Here is a 19,651-nt window from a genome sequence, read left to right as displayed (position 1 = left end):
TTTCGATTTTTTTTCATGAAAATTTTTGCAAATATTCCTTTCACGAACACGACGAGAATTTCTATCGAAGTGTACTGAAAAATTGCACGACGAGGAGCGATTTTTGGCATTTCGACGTCTCATAACTCGTTTCAAATGCATTTTCAGATATTATACCAAGCGAAATTTCTCTTTTCTTTGGCTTCCTGAATTGATTCATATCAAATATACTAAACAAAATCGAAAATTGTAGATCTCATGAGCGATGTGCTGCTATCCAAGTTGTCAGGAGAACTCGCCGATCTTGACGGACAAATCGGCCAAATCGATCAACAAATCAGTCAATTGAGAAGGAAGAAAGCAGAGTTAACACAGAAGAAACAAGCTGTGAGGAAATGAAAACATCAGCAAATCAATTTCTAATTATTATTTTTCTAGATCGAGAGAAAAATCGAATTAAAAACCAACGAAGACTCTGACGTCGTTCTCGACAGATGGGATCGTGATGGATTCTCTTGGTCACAAGAAGCCAATGATATTCTCAGAAACAAGTTCCATCTTGAGACCTTCCGACCAATCCAACGTGCCGCAATCAACGCAGTGATGAGTAAAGAGGACGCTCTTGTGATTCTAAGCACAGGCGGTGGCAAAAGCCTGTGTTATCAGCTACCGGCACTTCTAGCCAAGGGTCTTACTCTTGTAGTGTCTCCATTAGTCTCTCTGGTCGAGGATCAGATTCTACAACTCAGAAAGTTGGGAATCGATGCGTCGAGTTTGAATGCAAACACTTCGAAAGAGGAGGCGAAACGAGTGGAAGAGGCGATCACTCGTAATGATTCAGAATTCCGTTTATTGTATGTCACACCTGAGAAGCTCGCGAAAAGTAAACGAATGATGAATAAATTGGAGAAATCGTTGGCTGTCGGATTCTTGAAATTGATTGCGATTGACGAGGTGCACTGTTGCTCGCAGTGGGGACACGATTTCAGAACTGATTATGGATTTTTGAATGTGTTGAAGAGACAGTTCAAGTAAGTAGGCTCCCATTCATACTTTTCAATTCTCCCACGTTTTCAGAGGTGTCCCAATCCTTGGTCTCACCGCAACAGCCACCAGTAATGTGCTTGATGACGTCAAAGATATGTTAGGAATTCAAGCAGCTTTAGTATTCCGTGCTGGTTTCAATCGTTCCAACTTGAAATATCAAGTTCTTCCAAAGAAAGGAAGCGAAGACGAGTGTGTAGAAGAGATCGCCGCTATCATCAAAAAGCGATTTTCGGGAGAAACTGGAATTATCTATTGCTTGTCTAGAAATGACTGTGAGAAGGTGGCGAAGTCACTGAAGGCACAGGGAATACGTGCAAAACATTATCACGCTTATATGGAACCAAATGATCGAAGCGCTTGTCACCAGAGCTGGATCTCTGGAAAAATTCAGGTTATCGTGGCGACTGTCGCATTTGGAATGGGTATCGATAAGCCTGATGTTCGATTTGTAATTCATCATTCTCTACCCAAATCCATTGAAAATTACTATCAAGAGAGTGGAAGAGCTGGAAGAGATGGGCGACCTGCCACGTGTATCTTATATTATCGATTGGCGGACATTTTCAAACAATCTAGTATGGTACAACAGGAGAGGACGGGTATAGCGAATCTCTACAATATAGTTAGATATGCATACGAATCGAGAATATGTAGACGGGTGAAACTGGCGGAGCACTTCGAAGAAGCTTGGGAACCATCGTGGTGTCAGAAGCAGTGTGATGTGTGTGAGAAGGCAACGGGTGGGGAAACGAAAAGTATAGATGTCAATGAAGAAGCCAAGGCGGCGGTGAAGATAATCGAAGGTAGGTTGAAGGCAGAAACTTATGAAACTACTAAGCAGCATTTTCCAGAGAATCTAAACTCTGCAAAAGACGGAAGTGGTCGAATCACTGGCAACAAACTCGTCGAGCTTCTAGCCAAAAGGTTGAAAGGGAAACGATCACGAGAGTTTTGTGAGCGACTAATCGTATTTCTTCTCCTCGAATCATATCTCCAAGAAGACTTTCATTATACCGTATACTCGGTTATCAGTTATGTAGTCGTTGGATCCAAGTGGAGAGTGTATAATGGACGGGATGAGATCCTAATGACAGTGGATGATGAGAAAGGATCGGTTTTGGCGTCAAGTACAAAGAGTCGAAAGAGGAAAGCTGTGATCAGCTCAGATGAAGATGATGACATCACGGTGCTAGATGATTAGCCTTAATTCCATAATTTTAATAAAGCTTTAACATGTTCTCACTGTTTTTCTGTGAATAACGGTGCTTTCCACCCGGTTTTATATCTTTCTTTGCTTCTTTTACTTTTTTGTTATTTTGTTTCCAGAATGCCTACAATCCGCTCGAATCTCAGCATCCCTCTGACCCATCTGAATCGAATCGACGATGTCCGTATGGAGACGGACGACGTCGAGAAGAGAAGTGCGACAGCGTTCCGTCCACTATGCGTGAAATGTGGTGTTTTTGGAGCACAAGATGGATCAGGATATGCCGAATTTGGAAACACTAGAGTCTTGGCACAAATGTATAAAATAAAACTTCCTATTTCAATTAACAAATTGTATAATTTTAGTACGGGTCCCGAAGGAGACGGCAAATGGGAAGAGGCGCATGCAAAAGTGACGATTACACTGAAAGGAGTAGAAAACGAGACGAAAGTCGCCGAGTTGCGTGCTGACTTGACATCTTCTCTGTCTGCAGTCATTTTCATCAACAAATATCCTGGAAAAGTGATTGATATCGAAGTGACGGTTCTCTCGGACGATGGAGGTGTTCTGTCAACAGCTATCATCGCTGTCACTCTCGGTTTGGCTCATTCTGGAATAGAACATATGGGACTGACAGCTAGCGCTCATGTGGCATTAAGGTAGCTGAATTTACTGAATTATTTCCCATGAAAACAATATTTTTCAGATCAAACGGCGATTATATCACCGACCCAAGCACATCTGAAGCAGAGGACGCTATCGGCGGAGTGACTTTCGCGTTCGTCCCAAATCTCGGGCAAACAACATGTGTAAATCTATACGGACGGATTCCTCTGAAAGCCACGTCACCACTTTTGGAATTCGCGAGACAACGAGCGATTGCACTGGTTCCGACGATTCACAAAGCGGTGGTGAACAGTGTAAAGGAGAGAAAATAATGGGAAGAGTGCAAGCGCGCCCCAGTGAACAATGCAGAGATTCCTCGTCTCGACTGAGTAAATAAGTGTCTTAGTCATTCCGCTGTTGATTTTATGCCTTTTTCTTCTTCTCGTTGTGTTATTTGTTACCTCCATTTCTACTATATTTTCGATAAATTCATTTCTTTCCCTTTTTGAATTGTTTTCTCTGTGTTATTCCGTTCAAAATTGTCGTCTAATACCTTTTTAATTACTCTCTCTGAATTCCTTCTTTTTACTACTCAATCTTCAGTCATCTTCCACTTCATTTCTCTTCAAAGATGATCATCTTGGAGCAGAACAACAGAATCATCATCGAGCTTCTCGAGCAGAAGTTTGCGAATGCGAAAGAAGGGTTAGTCCGCATTAAAAGTGTTCTGAAAATCGAAACAATAGTTTCAGTGCGAAACCAGAATCAGTCAACGTCACATTCGCCGATTTCGACGGTGTTCTGTATAAAGTGTCGAATCCGGATGGTGTGAAGACGAGAATCATTGTAAGAAAATTCTTTAGAAAAATAGGAGAATTACGAAATGCAATGAAGTTCTCAACGCTTGATTTTTGTCTCTGTTTAACACTGCGAACCGAAAAAGAAAGTCGTTCAGGCGTGTTTGTATGAAAATCTACTGGAAATCTCGAAATTCAACTTGTTTTCTCATAATTTGTTATTTCAATCAAAGTCTTCTGAAGTTACAAGAAATCTCGACTTTGCAAGTTAAAAAAATCACAATATTTTCATATTTTCAGCTCAGCATTGCACTCAAATTCTACGCAGAACTTCAGCAGCATGGAGCCGATGATGTAAGTAATCGTTCTCTAGCCATTCCAATAATCGCTTTCATATTTTCAGTTACTTCGAAGAATCTACGGCGGACACATGCGCGCGACACCCGAATCCGGATTCAATGTGACGCTGGAATACGATTTGAGTGCTCTGCCTGACAATACGTCAGAATTGGTGCAGAAGGCGTCGGCATTGAAGCGAAACTGTTTCGCATCGGTCTTCGAGAAGTATTTCGAATTCCAGGAGGCTGGACAAGAAGGACACAAAAGGGCTGTGATAAACTATCGAGAGGATGAGACAATGTGAGTTGGCACAATCACTTTTTCACAACCGAATTCATGATTTTTAGGTATATTGAAGCGAAGGCGGATCGCGTCACCGTTATCTTCAGTACAGTTTTCAAAGACGCCGACGATGTGATCATTGGAAAAGTGTTCCTTCAGGAATTTCGTGAAGGACGTAAAGCGAGTCAAACGGCGCCAGCGGTGCTCTATTCACTCGGGGAGCCCCCGTTGGAGTTGAAGGATTTGCCAGGAGCACGAGTTGGTGACAACGTTGGATACATAACATTTGTACTGTTCCCGAGACACACCAACAAGAAGACCCGAGACAATACGATCGATTTGATTCATTCATTCCGTGACTACCTTCACTATCATATCAAGTGCTCGAAAGTTTATCTCCATACCAGGATGCGCGCGAAGACTACCGACTTTTTGAAGGTGTTGAATCGGGCTCGTCCAGAAGTGAAAGGAGAGAAGAAGACGTTCCACGGAAGAACATTCCAGACTCAGTAAATACTCAATTTCCTCCGTTTTCCAATGTTTTTATCGCTTTAAACTCCCCATATTTATTGTATCCTACATTTTTCCTATTCTGTGAGGTTCGTGGTCTATATCTTACATTATTCATGAATTTGTATTTAGTATCACTTTATTATTACCCGATTAAGGAAATAGTTGTGCAATGGGTTCAAAAGAATCGGGAGGAAAAGGATAATTAAAATGCAAACGTCGTGAATCACTGACATATAGGTTTGAAAAGAAATATTTATATTGGATCAAGTTTCAAATGAGTTCTTCTTCTTTCTCTTCCGGAATCACCGGATGTCTTGGGATCCATGAAGACCAACTCCTGGCATCTTCGATGGCATTCTCCATTTGCCCCCTCGTGAAATCATGCCTGATACGCAAGTGGTTTGCCATGTGATTCAAGAATCTAAAAATGGTTTAATTTAAGTTAAATCAAGAATGCATTATTCAGCTACGTACCGAATCTTTCGTGAACAATATCCACATTTGAAATTTTGAGATTCCATTTTAATATTATTGAAGTTTCTATGATATAAAATTAATTTGATAGTAGAAATGAATCAATGTTTTAGAAAAATTCTATAAACAAATGAAAAAAGAAAAGTAGACGAAGGAGTCAGGTTACGGTAGGCGGAAGTGAACAATTTTTTTGCAATTCTTGCGAAGTTCACGGATTCTTTCTTCACTTCTGAATCGATCCATATCAAAAAACCTCAATTTTCTCATTAAAAATGAGAAATGTGTGAGTTTTCCAGAGTGAAAGAAATCTTATTTTACAGCCCTCCATCCTCCCCCTCCCCAAAAACTTGTCTAACCTTCAAAGTTCTCGAAAAGTTCTGAAATGACGTCATCCAGTTTAGCAAGAAACAGTTCAGGAGTCTGAAACTATCAAATACCGACGGATCGAAAGCCTACGCTCTCAGTCATTTTCTGAGTATTGAATCAGATATTCTCAATTTTCAAATGAGAACAGCTCTGGAGCTGGAGAAACCGATATTTGTCCTAATTTCTTCAGAAGGATCCCACGGCAATCAGAAGATAATTAAGACTCATTTAGAGAGCATGAAGCGAGCAATGAATTTATTGAAGGCACATCGGTGAGTGTTCTCTTTGGCACTTAAAACCATCTAATTTTTCCATACTTGTCAAGGCCCGGCCCGGGAAGGCCTGAAGGCCAGGCTTCAAAAAATGACATTTTTTCCTAATCTTCTTTGAAATGTTTTAAATTTTTCATCGAAAATGTGACCATTTCTGATGATTTTTCAGCATTTATTCTAATTCTTCTTTACCCATAATCTTCGTCGTTCCTCTTTACATCAAAGTCAACTGACCCCATTTCTCGGTTTTTTGTGGATACCATTGGAACTCGACATACAAATATGAGATATCTGGTTGCTTTCCATCAATCCATCGTTTCAAATAATTATTCAATTGTTCTGGATTCAAATTGCAATGAGAGGATCTCTCGTTCCGAGATAATATCAAACTTTCACACCTTGCTCCAATTAAATTTTGAAAGGTGAACCAATTTTTAGGAGTGTGTATATTTAGGAGAATGTAACGTTCTTCTGAGTTATTCGCTGAAATTATGTAAACTTGAAACACAAAAAACGAGAAGAATTGTTCATCTGTACATTTGCGATTGTTCCCAAAGATAAACACTTGCAATTCGAGTCCTTGTCTAAAAAATTATAAACAATATAATTTTCAGAAACACTTCCTTTTAGCACTGAAAAAGGGGCAAAAACTGCGACCAATTACTTTGACGACTGATATCTTCTTAGGATGTGCTCGTACGAAAAAGTTGTCAACTACAAAAATGAAGCTCTACTTGTGATCTGTATAGTCCACTAACAATTAATATTGTGAGACTATCGGGGAGGCCGTGTCACAGTCACAAAGTAGATCATTTTCAACTGGAAACTGCAATTGTCGTTGGAAGCATGAAATATAGTATGATTGAAGTTATTCAGAATAACGGAGGAGAGACCAGTTATTGAGTTGTGCATGGTTTTTTCGGGTTTTTGAATAGTCAATAATGTTTTGGAGTTCTTTCTTACTAGTAATATGCGTGAAAAAACGAAAAAATCGAGGGTGTCTTATAATTTTTGGACTTTTTTTTTTTTTTTTTGGAAAAAGTGTTTTTTTGAGGTCACGTGCTGAGATATAGGTTCTTTTTTCTAGAAATTAGTTTGTAGGGGTTTTCAAAGATTCTGAATCGAACTGCATTCACAGTTTTTCCAGAACACATCTCATTTTCTCGGAACCTTCGATTTAGGGGGGTGTCTTAACATTATTGGACGCACTGTATTGCAGGCGATCTACCACTGCTGCTGGAACACCGCTTACTGCAGTGTCGAATGCCAACAAGGTCACTGGCAGACCCATCGCAAGTTCTGTCGGAGAAAGAAGGGAAACAATGCAGGTGGCCAAGGAGCGCCAGGAGCTAATGCTGCTCAACAAGCAATTGCTCAACAAGCTGCACAACAGCAACAATAAGATCTTCCAATTATCTCAAACATCCATTCGCTTCTTCATTGAACTGTTTACTTGTACTCTACCACACTTCTTTCTCTTATCCTGTTTAACACATACTAAACTGACTCAATTTGAAACAAGACATTGCCCATTCCCATAGATTTTCCCCTCAAAGATGCCGATCTCTTTCTCGTCTTGTTTCTCCGATGATCGGTTCAAATGTAAACTTGTCGAATTATTTCTTGAACTGTAGTATACAGTACCGCTCAAAAGTATATTAAGTTTTGCCTTTTTCAGTTGAAAACGCCAAACTTTGAGATAGTGTCATGGTAATAATTGATGGGGCAATAGCCCCATCAAGTACATTTTTTATGGATCATACAAATCAAAGGTAGAGCTCCATTTTTGTAGTTGACAACTTTTTTGTACAGTCGCTACCTAGCAAGTTACTTATCGTCGAAGTAATTTCTCCATCAAATCGACTCTTTTCAGTGCAAAATAGTGCGATTTTTGAGCTGTCCCACTTAAAATGACTATAACTCTCTAGGGAGTGACCGTACAAAAAAGTTCTTAACTACAAAAATGAAGCTCTACCTTTGTTCTAAATGATTTCTTAAAAATCTACTTGATGGGACCATCAGTATTACCATGACACACTCTCAAAATCGGACCTTTTCACTGAAAAACCCAAAACTTAATATACTTATGTACTCTTCCGCTCCAATCTTTCCCGCTTGTAGTGTGTACTGTCTCGGCGAAGTGGCTTGACCATCTTGAGCGGTACTGTATACTGTTTTTTTGTTGACTAAACTGCCCGTTTTTATGTCCGCGGTATTTTCGGAATGGATATTTAAGTTTCTGCATTTTTCAATTGACCTCCAAATTCGCGCTCATCTTTTCGCAAGTTACAGTTTAAAGTTTCAGTGTTCTTATTAGTTCTTTTCCGTCAAACTTTCATAATTTTCTTTTTACTATATATAGTTTTTATCTTTTAAATTTACTGTTTTTGTTGGCAATAAAACATTTTCTTGAGTTGTTTGACTTTATTTGATTATTTGAGAGAAAATTTCAAATAATTTTTGGTCAAATAAGTTTTTTTGAAAATCAAATTCAAATATGATTTGATCAAATAAATTGTTTAGATAAAATATTCAAACATTATTTGGTCAAACAATTTATTTGAACTCTCAAACAATGCCCAGCCCTGATCGGAATGAGCTTGTACGGACTGGAATACGCGTTGGTAGATCATCTTGAGAACTTTAGTGCTGAATTAATGAAATAACTCACATGAGACATTATTCAGAATGCGTCAACATGCGGATGTGGAGATCAACGAAAAAAAGCAGATAGTGAAATTCGAGGAGAGAAAGGATGGTGGCATCGATTACGATAATGTTAGTAATTATGAGAAAGCTCCGAAAACTCAAAATTATTAATTTTCAGACGGCTGAAAGAGATGTGAAGATGTTGGAAAAGTTGGATAAAGAGAAAACGATGATCGATCTCCTTTCAAAAATGTCGGATGCTACCGAAGTGCTAACAAACGCATGAATCAAGAAGTACAGAGAGATCACGAAGAGCACAGATTCGGAAAGCAGCATAGAAAGACTGTATACTAAAGTGAAGAGTCAAATCTTCAAGAATACGAAGTTCGATATGAGAACTAAGAACAGAATGTTGTTTGTCTCAAAGGCGAGCATTAGTTGATGAGCATCTCAAAGAGTAAGTGCATCGAGTTATTCAACTTTCCACGATTCAAATTTTCAGACTTCGAAAAGATGGTGTTGTGGTTTTGGACAATAGCAAAAAGTCAATCAAAAAGTACAGCTCATATGATGGGAGTTTTGTATTGGGAAAACCAATTGAAGATAGAGATAAAAGGAGGCAAGTGGATTCAGAAGATTCGCTGGAATCTCGTATTGCAACAATGCTAGTAAATGACGAATCTGATGCAAATAGTGATTTCACTCTGCGGAATGATCAGAACACCGGCAATGACGATGCCTCGCCTCCCAGTACAAAGTAAGGCATTCTTGATGATTATTGAACAGCACAACTTCATTTTAATATTTTCAGTCCTCCGTATTTCTTGAAAGAATCGGAAGAGAGAATCGGAGTGAAAAGTGTTCTGCAAATTCTCAGTGAATTCAGTAGATCTATCGAACTTCCCGAAGGACCAAACTTAGCTTCCATGGAAGAAGTTTTGATTGAAGTGGAGAATACATATCGAACTAAGAAAGACAAAAAGATTCTCACTTCCACAATTCTCATGTTGTTGTATGTGGAGCTATTCAAAAATGTAAACTCAGCCACCGCGATGCCATCAACAACCGATGAATTTCTGAATCTCGAGAAGTACCTCAAAGGATTTCTCGATTCTCTTCGTTACATCCAGTAGGAGGAAGTTGAGAAATATCGAGCTGGACTGAAGAATACATTTTCTATTTTTGGAAGAACCAAGAAGGTAAATGAATATAATTAGTTTGATTGATAGTTTCCGCTTATTTTTCAGATGGTTCCCATCGTTGATGTTATCGGCAATGTCCGCTCAGTGCTCAAGTTCGTTGTCGACTACATGAAAAACGATACGGCAGAATTGAGCGAGAAGTCGAGGAAGAGAATAGTAAAGAATACCTAGAAGAAGCGCTAGGAAAACAAATGTTGGATATACTGTGGAATAAATCAAATAAAGGTTACCTGTATTCGAAAAAAGTATCTTGTTCTAATAAAATCATTTGAATTAATCACAGCTTTAAACTATCAAAAGTATTGTCATTCGCATCTTTTTTGGATTCTTCCTGCGATGTCAGCAGTGCACAGAATATACTCACGTAGTCATCTTTCATCAATTGACTTCTCAAACTGTCGACTTCCGCAATATTTCCTATCAATCCCATCATGTTTCGAACCAGTTATCTCTCAATTTAATTGCATATATTTTTGACATGTTAACTCATTTTGCATTTTTTTCCCATTTGACTGCATTTAATATTTTTCTGTGATCTCCCATGAATATTTCGATGTTTATGACGATACCCATCTCCAAGAGCATATCACCACAATTCGCTTAGTTTCTCGAATTTGCTTGATTTTCAACCTAGAAACCATTTCTTAAGAAGAAAGTGCAAGGTACAACATGGATGTGAATGTGGTTCAATGATGGAACTATGAATTATGAAAAAGGTAAGAACAGGGATGTGCAGGTGGCTAGGATGTGACAATGCGTCAAAAAAGGGTAAACACAGGGAATTGTGGGGTTTCAGGAAGTGAAAGTATTAACAAAAGATTACTAGATAGATAAAACATTACAATACATTTCCAAGGTTTGGATAGAACAGAGTAAAACAATGAGAGAGAGAAAAGCTTATATCATGCACGAACTTGATCTTTTACGACATCGCTTAACGATCGGCTCGACATTTTTCTGTCCGAAGAAGCTGTGGAGTCCAGCAATTTCAGTCCATCTCATCATATCTCCGGTCAACGGCTTCTTTATGTCTTCAAGTGTGCTGAGACGACTTTTGATGGCATTTTCTGGGGGGGGGGGGGGGGGGGGTGTCCGTAATTTTCAACAGGAAGGAATTGTCGCTGTCTGAAAAATGAATATTTAAAATCAGAGATGATATTGAATATAGTATACATTTCGGAATATCATCTTCATTGTTCTTCAGCTCTTCTGCAAACAGGACCATCTCACAGCTCTTGTACTCTTCACTGACAACTTCTCGCTTCAGAAGTGTGAGGAGTTCCGGTGGAGTCAATGTAGGTGACTGAAATCATTTTAAATAAAGACTGTCTCTCGAATGTGAAAATACCTCGATTATAATCGGGAATCCTCCAAGTCGAAGCGGAATCAGTGGCTCGGTTTCATTAAGAATTCGACAGATAAAAGATGACTAACGATTGGAGCAGAATCCATTGTCTTCAGGAAGTAACATTCAACGGATACCATTCAACTGTCATACAATGTTGGCCAGCACGAGAGAGAGAAAGAGCACTGAACCGATACGATCCTGTTCCTTGGTGCATGAGAAGTCTAGCTTTAAGCATCATTCTGATCATGTGACGATCTTCATCTGATGACAGATTCTCCATGGCGTGTTTTATTTTCTCTTCAATGTCGGCCAATGTTTTGCATTCTCCTCGAACGATGGCGAGAGCGTAAATATCAACAGAAAAGTCGAATTGATTATTTAACCCGTATCTTCTTGGTGCAAGTTCAACTCCAACACTTTTCACGTTCATCGCATCGATACCTTTTGAGATTGTGAAGCCATTAAAATGGCTGATTTTGAATTGAACATTTTTTCCGAACAAGATATTGTATTTTCCTTGGAGAATGCCATACGTGTGGATATATGAAAGTCCTTTCAGAACGTCGAACAAAATGCTAAACGAAAATTTGTAGTTTGAAGAGGACTATTTAAAACTCACCGCTTCCAACTGACACCTTCATTTGTGATTTCCCAACGAACTTCGTTGGCAACGAAGAGTTTGTGGACAATTCTCAAATACAGACGAGATGCGCACGTTGCCAGAGTTTGGGTCGTGGCTGTAGAAGCAGTCGAGCATCGAGACGATGTTTTCATGTCTAAAAATACAAAAAGGTTTTACTGGGAGAAGATTTATTTGAATCTTGAACGTTTAAAAATTAAAATTTTGAAATAACCAACAAGAAAACTCTTACCGGATGTACCCTTGAATGAAGCATTTGTTTTCATGATGGAAATCTTTGATGAGTGATTCGACGCTCTCACTTGTCTCCTGTAAATATGAAAAAATGTTATTATTTCTGAATAATTTGAGTATCACCGTATTGTACACCACGTTTTTCACAAAGTAATATGTACTTTTTAGCTTGAAAAAGAAGGAGCGCTGATTGAGATTCTCGCCTGCTGGAATCGGCACCATTCCGAATCTTCCATTGTCAACAGCGTGAAGAAGTGTAGAGAACTGAGACAAATTAACGGCTTCATCAGCCGTTTTTTTCCACAATTGTGACGTCTTGTAGAGGACAGTAACCTCTCTTTTGATTCAATTCGAACGACACTTGGATTTTTTCCAGGTGTTCGTCCAAATTGTTCAGTCTCTTGAACTCGACAAGATGCACTGCACTCGGAATCGATTCATCTGGTTCCCAAGTTGTGCTGTTTCGATCCAAGCCTAGCCACTTCACCTGAAAAGTATTTTTCTTTAAATAAAGAAAAGCAAAAATTTACATTGAAATAATATCTGCTGGTGACGTAGGTATTTCTCGAGTTTCTCTTGAATCGGGATCTCTGCAAAAATTCCGTGAAAATGGCAGCGAACTCTTTGTTTTTCTGATGGTAGAACTGTTCGTATGCCCCTTCAGACCTGAAAAAAAATAATTAGTGAAGTCTATTGTCGAAATAAAAAAAGTGATACCCCGGTGTTTGCGGACTTAATGCTAATTTTTAAAATTTTGCATTAAGTCCGCAAACACCGGGTATCACTTTTTTTATTTCGACAATAGTCTTATAACTTTTTCTCACCTGATGAAGTCGATCAGTCTCTCGATCTCATACTCTTCGTTTGCCATTATTATTACTTCTCGGCTTCAAGTTGTTCTGAAAGTTTGATATAAAGATGGAGATGGCAAGAGAAACGGTAAGAAAGTAATCGAGCTGGGAATAAATATGAAGAACAACAAACTGGGAAGAGAACAAAATGAACCGGAGAGAGCACTTAAACGAGTTCAGGCCGCTGTTTATTACGTGAAATGATATTTTTTGCAAAGTAAAATGCGATTAATCGAAACATTACTTGTCGAAAATCTGCGAACATTAGATCCGGAAGTTCGGAAATTACTGCGATCTTGAAGACTCGCAACCGGAAATTTCGAAACCGGACATTGCGCAACAGGATGATACCTCGAAACAAAATAATTTCGCTTTCGAAATGACCGGTTGCGAGTTAGCGAATAATAAGTAGCAGTAACAACAACAAAAAAATTATTGTGAAATGTTCGAATCAAATTACAGTTTTTCGCGACCTCAAGATTTGAGCTACCGCACAGGAACAAGTTTGAGGATTAATTTAATATTTTTCAAATGTTTTAAAACATTATTTAATTGTATTTTAATGTGAACTTACAGTCTTTTATGTAAAAAATAAATAAGGAAACTGAAAAATGGTAATAAAATAAATAAAGAGACCGTACGAATCGGGAAGAAACGTAATTGGGAAGAAACGAAAGCGGAAGAACCGAAACGGGAAGAAACGAATCGGGAAGAACAGGCTAAATTTCTGCAAACATCTTCACGTCAAATTGCGGAGTTTACCGTAATCCAAAATTAAGAAAAGATTTTACTGGCTTATGCGCTAAATTTTGTGTCAAAAATAAAGCTACGAAACTAAAAAATCGATTTAGAGCATTGTGCGCAGCCATTACTTTAGCCAAAGTCAGGAAAACTTGCGGAAAACTGTTCTTCCCGTTTCGCTTCTTCCCGATTCGTTTCTTCCCGTTTCGTTTCTTCCGCTTTCGTCTCTTCCCAATTTCGTTTCTTCCCGATTCGTACGGTCTCTAAATAAATTCACAGTCTGGACTACGGTACGTAGTTGTGTGCAATACATTTCAATTTACGTGATGCATTGCCACGGTACCACCTCCGTTCATTCTATTTAACGAGTTTTTCTCTGAGGCCGTACCGAACGGGGAGAAACGAACGAGTGAGAGAAACGAAACCGGGAGAAATGGCGACGAGTCGTTTTTCGGGCGGTACATGTTTTTTAACTGTGCGCAATGTTTAAGAACATGAATTTGAAAGTTAAATTCACACATTTCATGTGATACACACATTCTAACGAAGACAGTGGCATTTATCACTTTCAACTCATATTTTGCATTTTTCACCGCCATTTCTCCCGGTTTCGTTACTCCCGGTTTCGTTTCTCTCACTCGCTCGTTTCTCCCCGTTCGGTACGGCCTCTTTTTTCGGTACCACCTTCTTTCATTCTAACGAAATTTTGCGAAAATTACAGTTCATTTTCGAGAAAAATTCGTTATAATGAAAGGAGGTGGTTTCGAAAAAATCGCCGTGATTGCACACTGCATTGTCATTTTTGTAGATTTGGCATTGTGTACACAATTGTGTCTATTGTTTTTTTACTGTATCTGTTCATTTTTCGTTCCAAAATTACTTTTTAATACGAAAAATCAATGAAATATCAAAATGGCTCTTTACAGGCATCAATGCAAACTACGCAATCAGCACAATGTTCTTCAAATCCCATGCGGCGAGACATTAGTATTCAAAATGACTCAATGTATGTGATATTCTCCTTTTTTCTTTTGAAAACATAATTTTTCATTTCAGAAGGTCATCTCCAACTGACCAAACAAGAGAACAGCAAATTCCACAGTCACAACCACCACCCACGCTCTCTCCTCCCTATGAAAATGATTTCCCGCATAGCTGAAGGTAATTAAATTCTCCAAACTTCACATTTGAAACGTTTGTTTTCAGTGATTTTCCTCCGATTCTCCATGCAGAAAAGACGGATCCACTATTCACCGAATTGTTGTCTAACTTTTTGATAAGTGAAGGAATTCCATTGGAAGTATCAAGAGATTCAACATTTCGAGACCTCATCCGTCATTTCAACCCGAAATGTGAAATTCCGACAGACAATTCGATGACGGAATACATGCAGAAACACTATGTTAAACCGTTGATTAATTATCCGAAAACTGTTGGACCAATTAGTGTGACAATTGATATTCATGTCGATTTGGATGAGAAGTTTCTCGTTTTTTCGATTCATTATTTTGAGGATATTTATGAAAGGAAAAACGTTGTCTATTTGAAGAAAATATCAAATAATGAGTGAGTTTTCTCCTAATTTTCTTCGTAAATAAGATAAGCGAAATCGACATCCGACGGCAGAGATTTTCGGAAATTTCGGACACTTTTTGAAATTTTTTCCGTCAGAAAATTTACGAATTTTTATTACGTAAATTTTCTCGGAAAAAGTTTGGTTCCGAAATTTCTAAAATTTCAAATAATTTCGTGATGATAAAAAAAAAAGGAATTTGTGCGGAATGGAAAAATATGTTTATTGATTTTGACTAGTGTAACTCGGTCCGAGTTTCCGAAATTTCCAAAATTTCTGAAAAGAATAATTCGAAATATTTCCGAGTTACGAAATTTCTGAAATTTTTTGTTCCGCACAACCTTGTCTACCACAATCATCGTTCCTTTCTTTTCCAGAATTGACGCCATCAACACTCTCATCACAATTCGTCGTGCAGTAAACAACAACTCTTTTAGAGATGTGAAGTTCAGTAATTCAGTCGGTTTGAATGAGGAAATCCTCCGAATGACTGGGTCTAGAGAGCTTGTGAAGCGATTTCATATCTGTTTCTATCGGAATATGTCAAAGTTTGTTTTGAACTTGCTGGGAATTGACATCTTTTCACACGGATTGGATGTATTAAGACTATTTATTCAATTTATAAAAGGCAATCCGGATTTATATCGCAAGTTTGCATAGTATGTACGATTGTCTGTTACTTTATATATTATGTTTCCTTTTTTCCAGCTTCCAATCTGCAAGGAACCAAGAATCAAACCTGCCATCAATGGACAATGACTCGTGGGAAAACACATACATTCTTCTAACAAAATGTCTTCTTCTCCACAGTCTCCCAGACTCCGAGTAAGAACTGCAAGGAAATTTTTGATCTACCCTCATGAAACGAAAAATTTGAGAAATTTGCAGGTCTAAAACGTTATTACTTTAATTTTTAGCGTAAAGCTCAAGGTCAGAAGTAAGAAAATTTCAGTTTTAGAATTATTCTGAAAGCATTATCCAACCATTCAATTCAAAAAATCCTGGTTTCAGATACTTTTTCAAGTCGAAAAGGCAATTTTTTATTTTGATTTCGGAAAAATCTACGGGATTTGTTCATTTCTTAACATTATCCAACGAATGATAGCTCAAATCGTGCTCCGGAGTATTTTACACATTTCTGTAGGACGGTTTTTCAATTTGCTCATTAGTTTTCGAGAAAATAACAAAAAATTGAAAGAAATTCGGAATTTGATCGATTTCTCAAAAGCTAATGAGCAAATTGAAAAACCGTCCTACAGAAATGTGTAAAATACTCCGGAGCACGATTTGAGCTATCATTCGTTGGATAATGTTGAGAAATGAACAAATCCCGTAGATTTTTCCGAAATCAAAATAAAAAATTGCCTTTTCGACTTGAAAAAGTATCTGAAACCAGGATTTTTTGAATTGAATGGTTGGATAATGCTTTCAGAATAATTCTAAAACTGAAATTTTCCTACTTCTGACCTTGAGCTTTACGCTAAAAATTAAAGTAATAACGTTTTAGACCTGCTAATTTCTCAAATTTTTTGTTTCATGAGGGTAGATCAAAAATTTCCTTGCAGCTCTTACTCGGAGTCTGGGAGACTGTGCTCGTTAGTTGTTTAGAAAGTTTTTTTGAATAATTTTTCAATTTTTGCAGCACGAATCATTCATCGATTTTTGCGAACAACACAGAATTCGTTTATACATTACCAATATGGTCTTCAATCATCTGATTCATCTGCAACGTCTCCTTAGACAATGCGTCTACTACTGTAGATCGTTGAGCACTTCGAGTAGTTCTATATCTCAAATTATACCTGCAATCGAGGGATTACGACGACTGATTGATAGGGAATTTCCATTTCAACAAGAGAAAGTTCATGAATTGTTGGATTCATCGTTCGGGAACTATTCTAGAAATTGTTATGAAGTAGCTGTTTTATTGGATCCATTATTCTCATACACTGACATTTTCCCGGACGAAAAGTGGAAAGATTTGGAGAATCTAGTCATTGACGAGTTCGTCAAGACCAATTGGAAATGGACGGTACATTTTGGATGCCAAAATGATGAATTCGAGAGAGCGAAAGACTTTCATCACCTCGGAAATTATGATCTATCGGCAATTTTCAATGAGAGAACGTCCTAAAGAATCCGATTGTCCATTTCTCTGGTGGGCGGAGCGTCAATCTCAATTCGAGTTTTTATCTGTGATGGCTAGAGAATACTTTTCGTGTCCAGCAGTATCCATCGATGCCTCCTTCTATTTCTCGGAAGGCGGAAAGCTTCATAGATTATGCGAGATGTATTCAGGACAGCAATTAGAACAAAGTCTCAATCTCGCCGGATCTCATCAAGAGTTTCGAGGAAAAGGAGCGTCAGAAGATGATTCTACCTACAGTATGATTGAGAAATTGGATGGGTTGACACGAAATTCGAAACCCGAAACATCATATTTTCAACCTATCATAAAAGTCTTTGTGCCAATCTTGCTGCCATCAAACAAACATGAAGCAACAAATTTTCTAAATGGATCAATGGAGGAATCACAGCTAGATGTGAAGTTGGAGCCATTCGATTCAGAAGAACAATATTTCGATACGAGAACTGCGCCAACTAAACGTAAAAGTGGTCTACCGAATCAGATGACCGAACCACGTTCACGTTGCACTATCTGTAAAGAATCGAAGAAGTCTGAGTCACTCTGGTATTTCGGACGAACAGTTGAACGACTTATACTTGTTCTTGGATGTCTGTCTCGAGGATTTTTCACTGTCATGTGCGCCGAAGAAATAATGAGAAAGAAGAAGAGGTTTCATGTATGCAGCTGTCATATTCGGGAGACTGTTGAGGAGATTTATGAAAAGTTGGGCCTAACGATTCCGGAAGATCTCTATTCATGTTCGATGGAGCTATTCGAGAATATATTTAATTCTGTAGCACATTTGAATCCTGGAATGACCAAAGAAGAGTTTCAAGAGGCGCTTTTCGAATTCTTCATCAAATACGAGCATGTAAGAGAAGAGAATGAAGCGAGACCCCAATTATCATGGAATAAAGTTGTGAAAGTAAATGAAGAGGCGGATTTTGAGCGGGTTCAAGACGATTGTAACGACGAAGACGAAGTTGATCCATTAAGTCCAGAACTAATTAATTCCATCACAACATACGATCTATCTACTCCCAGAAATCGTCGATGTACAATCTGTAGGCTATTGAGAGCTCCAGGTGATATCAAATCATTCATAAGATAATGTGATCGACTACTGATTATCATCGGATGCCTCGTTGTAGAATCAATCAATATTCGGCAAGCCGTGGGACTCATGAAGAAAACCAGTATATATGTATGCAACAGTCATATTCAGGAGACTCATAGAGAGATTTATAAGAAAATGTACTCGGCTGACTAGGGAATGGCTCACACAATGTTTGGAGATACACAACATGATGTATATCGTTGGAAAGCTGACGTTTCCCTGATTCCAAATCTATATTCAGTTTTTGCAACGGCGCTCCCAGTTTCGAGAAATCCGGCTCCAAAGTTTGGGTAAATTTTAGTGCTAAAACTCAAGTTGCCAGCCCGCGTGTTGAACTAACACCTAAACCCATTCGGGGAATAGATAAGTCAGCGGTCGAATGGTCGAGGGGGTTACATGTTGGGGTAGGAGGTGGACACTCTATGGTTCGATTCCTTGCTTTTTTTCCTTCTTTTTTTATTTTTGTAATATTAGTTTTTGGATCCCATGGTCACCACAATGTGCCAGAAATGGAGGTTTTGAAGATTTTCCAGTCTATATTGACCGTCTACGACGTTTTAAGAAAAATAAATTTTTCAAGAAAATTAACTTTTCTGCGAGTCCATGGCGAGAAGGCACTTGGGATTTTTTTGAAAAATTTATCTTTCAAAGTTAGAAAAACAATAGAAAATTTGTTTGGTATTTGATTCCATCATGTTTACATGGTAGAGATCTACTGACTACGACTAACTTCGAATCACCAAATATGAAGCAGAGTAGTTGCTTCACAAATGTATCTACCGGCGGAACAAGAAAAGTAAACTTCGGAAAAATCATTTTTAGCTTGTTTTCAAAAAAAAATCCCAAGTGCCTTCTCGCCATGGACTCGCAGAAAAGTTAATTTTCTTGAAAAATTTATTTTTCTTAAAACGTCGTAGACGGTCAATATGGACTAGAAAATCTTCAAAACCTCCATTTCTGGCACATTGTGGTGACCATGGGATCCAAAAACTAATATTACAAAAATAAAAAAAGAAGGAAAAAAAGCAAGGAATCGAACCATAGAGTGTCCACCTCCTACCCCAACATGTAACCCCCTCGACCATTCGACCGCTGACTTATCTATTCCCCGAATGGGTTTAGGTGTTAGTTCAACACGCGGGCTGGCAACTTGAGTTTTAGCACTAAAATTTACCCAAACTTTGGAGCCGGATTTCTCGAAACTGGGAGCGCCGTTGCAAAAACTGAATATAGATTTGGAATCAGGGAAACGTCAGCTTTCCAACGATATACATCATGTTGTGTAT

The 19,651-nt window shown here is 38.3% G+C and overlaps 6 protein-coding genes across 6 annotated transcripts; 5 read left to right on the top strand and 1 right to left on the bottom strand.

Moving 5' to 3' along the window:
- Window positions 1-237: 237 nt before the first annotated feature.
- GCK72_011920 (uncharacterized protein) lies at window positions 238-2,227 on the top strand (the record flags this gene model as incomplete). Its single annotated transcript, XM_053728754.1, has 4 exons — window positions 238-366; window positions 418-1,010; window positions 1,057-1,829; window positions 1,878-2,227. The coding sequence occupies 4 exons, from the start codon at window positions 238-240 to the stop codon at window positions 2,225-2,227; spliced, it is 1,845 nt and encodes a 614-aa protein (XP_053588331.1).
- A 126-nt stretch (window positions 2,228-2,353) lies between these two features.
- On the top strand, window positions 2,354-3,171 carry GCK72_011919 (uncharacterized protein; the record flags this gene model as incomplete). The annotated part of the gene is made up of 3 exons (XM_053728753.1): window positions 2,354-2,550; window positions 2,599-2,892; window positions 2,940-3,171. 3 exons carry the CDS (start codon window positions 2,354-2,356, stop codon window positions 3,169-3,171), a joined length of 723 nt encoding a protein of 240 aa, XP_053588330.1.
- A 299-nt stretch (window positions 3,172-3,470) lies between these two features.
- Window positions 3,471-7,284, top strand: GCK72_011918 (uncharacterized protein; the record flags this gene model as incomplete). Its single annotated transcript, XM_053728752.1, has 7 exons — window positions 3,471-3,544; window positions 3,592-3,685; window positions 3,937-3,990; window positions 4,040-4,275; window positions 4,323-4,766; window positions 5,661-5,882; window positions 7,140-7,284. 7 exons carry the CDS (start codon window positions 3,471-3,473, stop codon window positions 7,282-7,284), a joined length of 1,269 nt encoding a protein of 422 aa, XP_053588329.1.
- Window positions 7,285-9,193: 1,909 nt separating this feature from the next.
- GCK72_011917 (uncharacterized protein) lies at window positions 9,194-9,664 on the top strand (the record flags this gene model as incomplete). The annotated part of the gene is made up of 2 exons (XM_053728751.1): window positions 9,194-9,288; window positions 9,343-9,664. 2 exons carry the CDS (start codon window positions 9,194-9,196, stop codon window positions 9,662-9,664), a joined length of 417 nt encoding a protein of 138 aa, XP_053588328.1.
- Window positions 9,665-10,630: 966 nt separating this feature from the next.
- Window positions 10,631-12,826, bottom strand: GCK72_011916 (uncharacterized protein; the record flags this gene model as incomplete). The annotated part of the gene is made up of 7 exons (XM_053728750.1): window positions 10,631-10,764; window positions 10,907-11,036; window positions 11,203-11,656; window positions 11,701-11,857; window positions 12,289-12,442; window positions 12,486-12,621; window positions 12,780-12,826. 7 exons carry the CDS (start codon window positions 12,824-12,826, stop codon window positions 10,631-10,633), a joined length of 1,212 nt encoding a protein of 403 aa, XP_053588327.1.
- A 4,411-nt stretch (window positions 12,827-17,237) lies between these two features.
- Window positions 17,238-18,359, top strand: GCK72_011915 (uncharacterized protein; the record flags this gene model as incomplete). The annotated part of the gene is made up of 1 exon (XM_053728749.1): window positions 17,238-18,359. The coding sequence occupies one exon, from the start codon at window positions 17,238-17,240 to the stop codon at window positions 18,357-18,359; it is 1,122 nt and encodes a 373-aa protein (XP_053588326.1).
- Window positions 18,360-19,651: the final 1,292 nt, after the last annotated feature.

This window comes from Caenorhabditis remanei, chromosome III (assembly GCF_010183535.1).
Source record: "Caenorhabditis remanei strain PX506 chromosome III, whole genome shotgun sequence".
In the NCBI taxonomy this organism is placed as follows: domain Eukaryota; kingdom Metazoa; phylum Nematoda; class Chromadorea; order Rhabditida; family Rhabditidae; genus Caenorhabditis; species Caenorhabditis remanei.
This window is presented reverse-complemented; position numbering and strand designations above follow the sequence as displayed.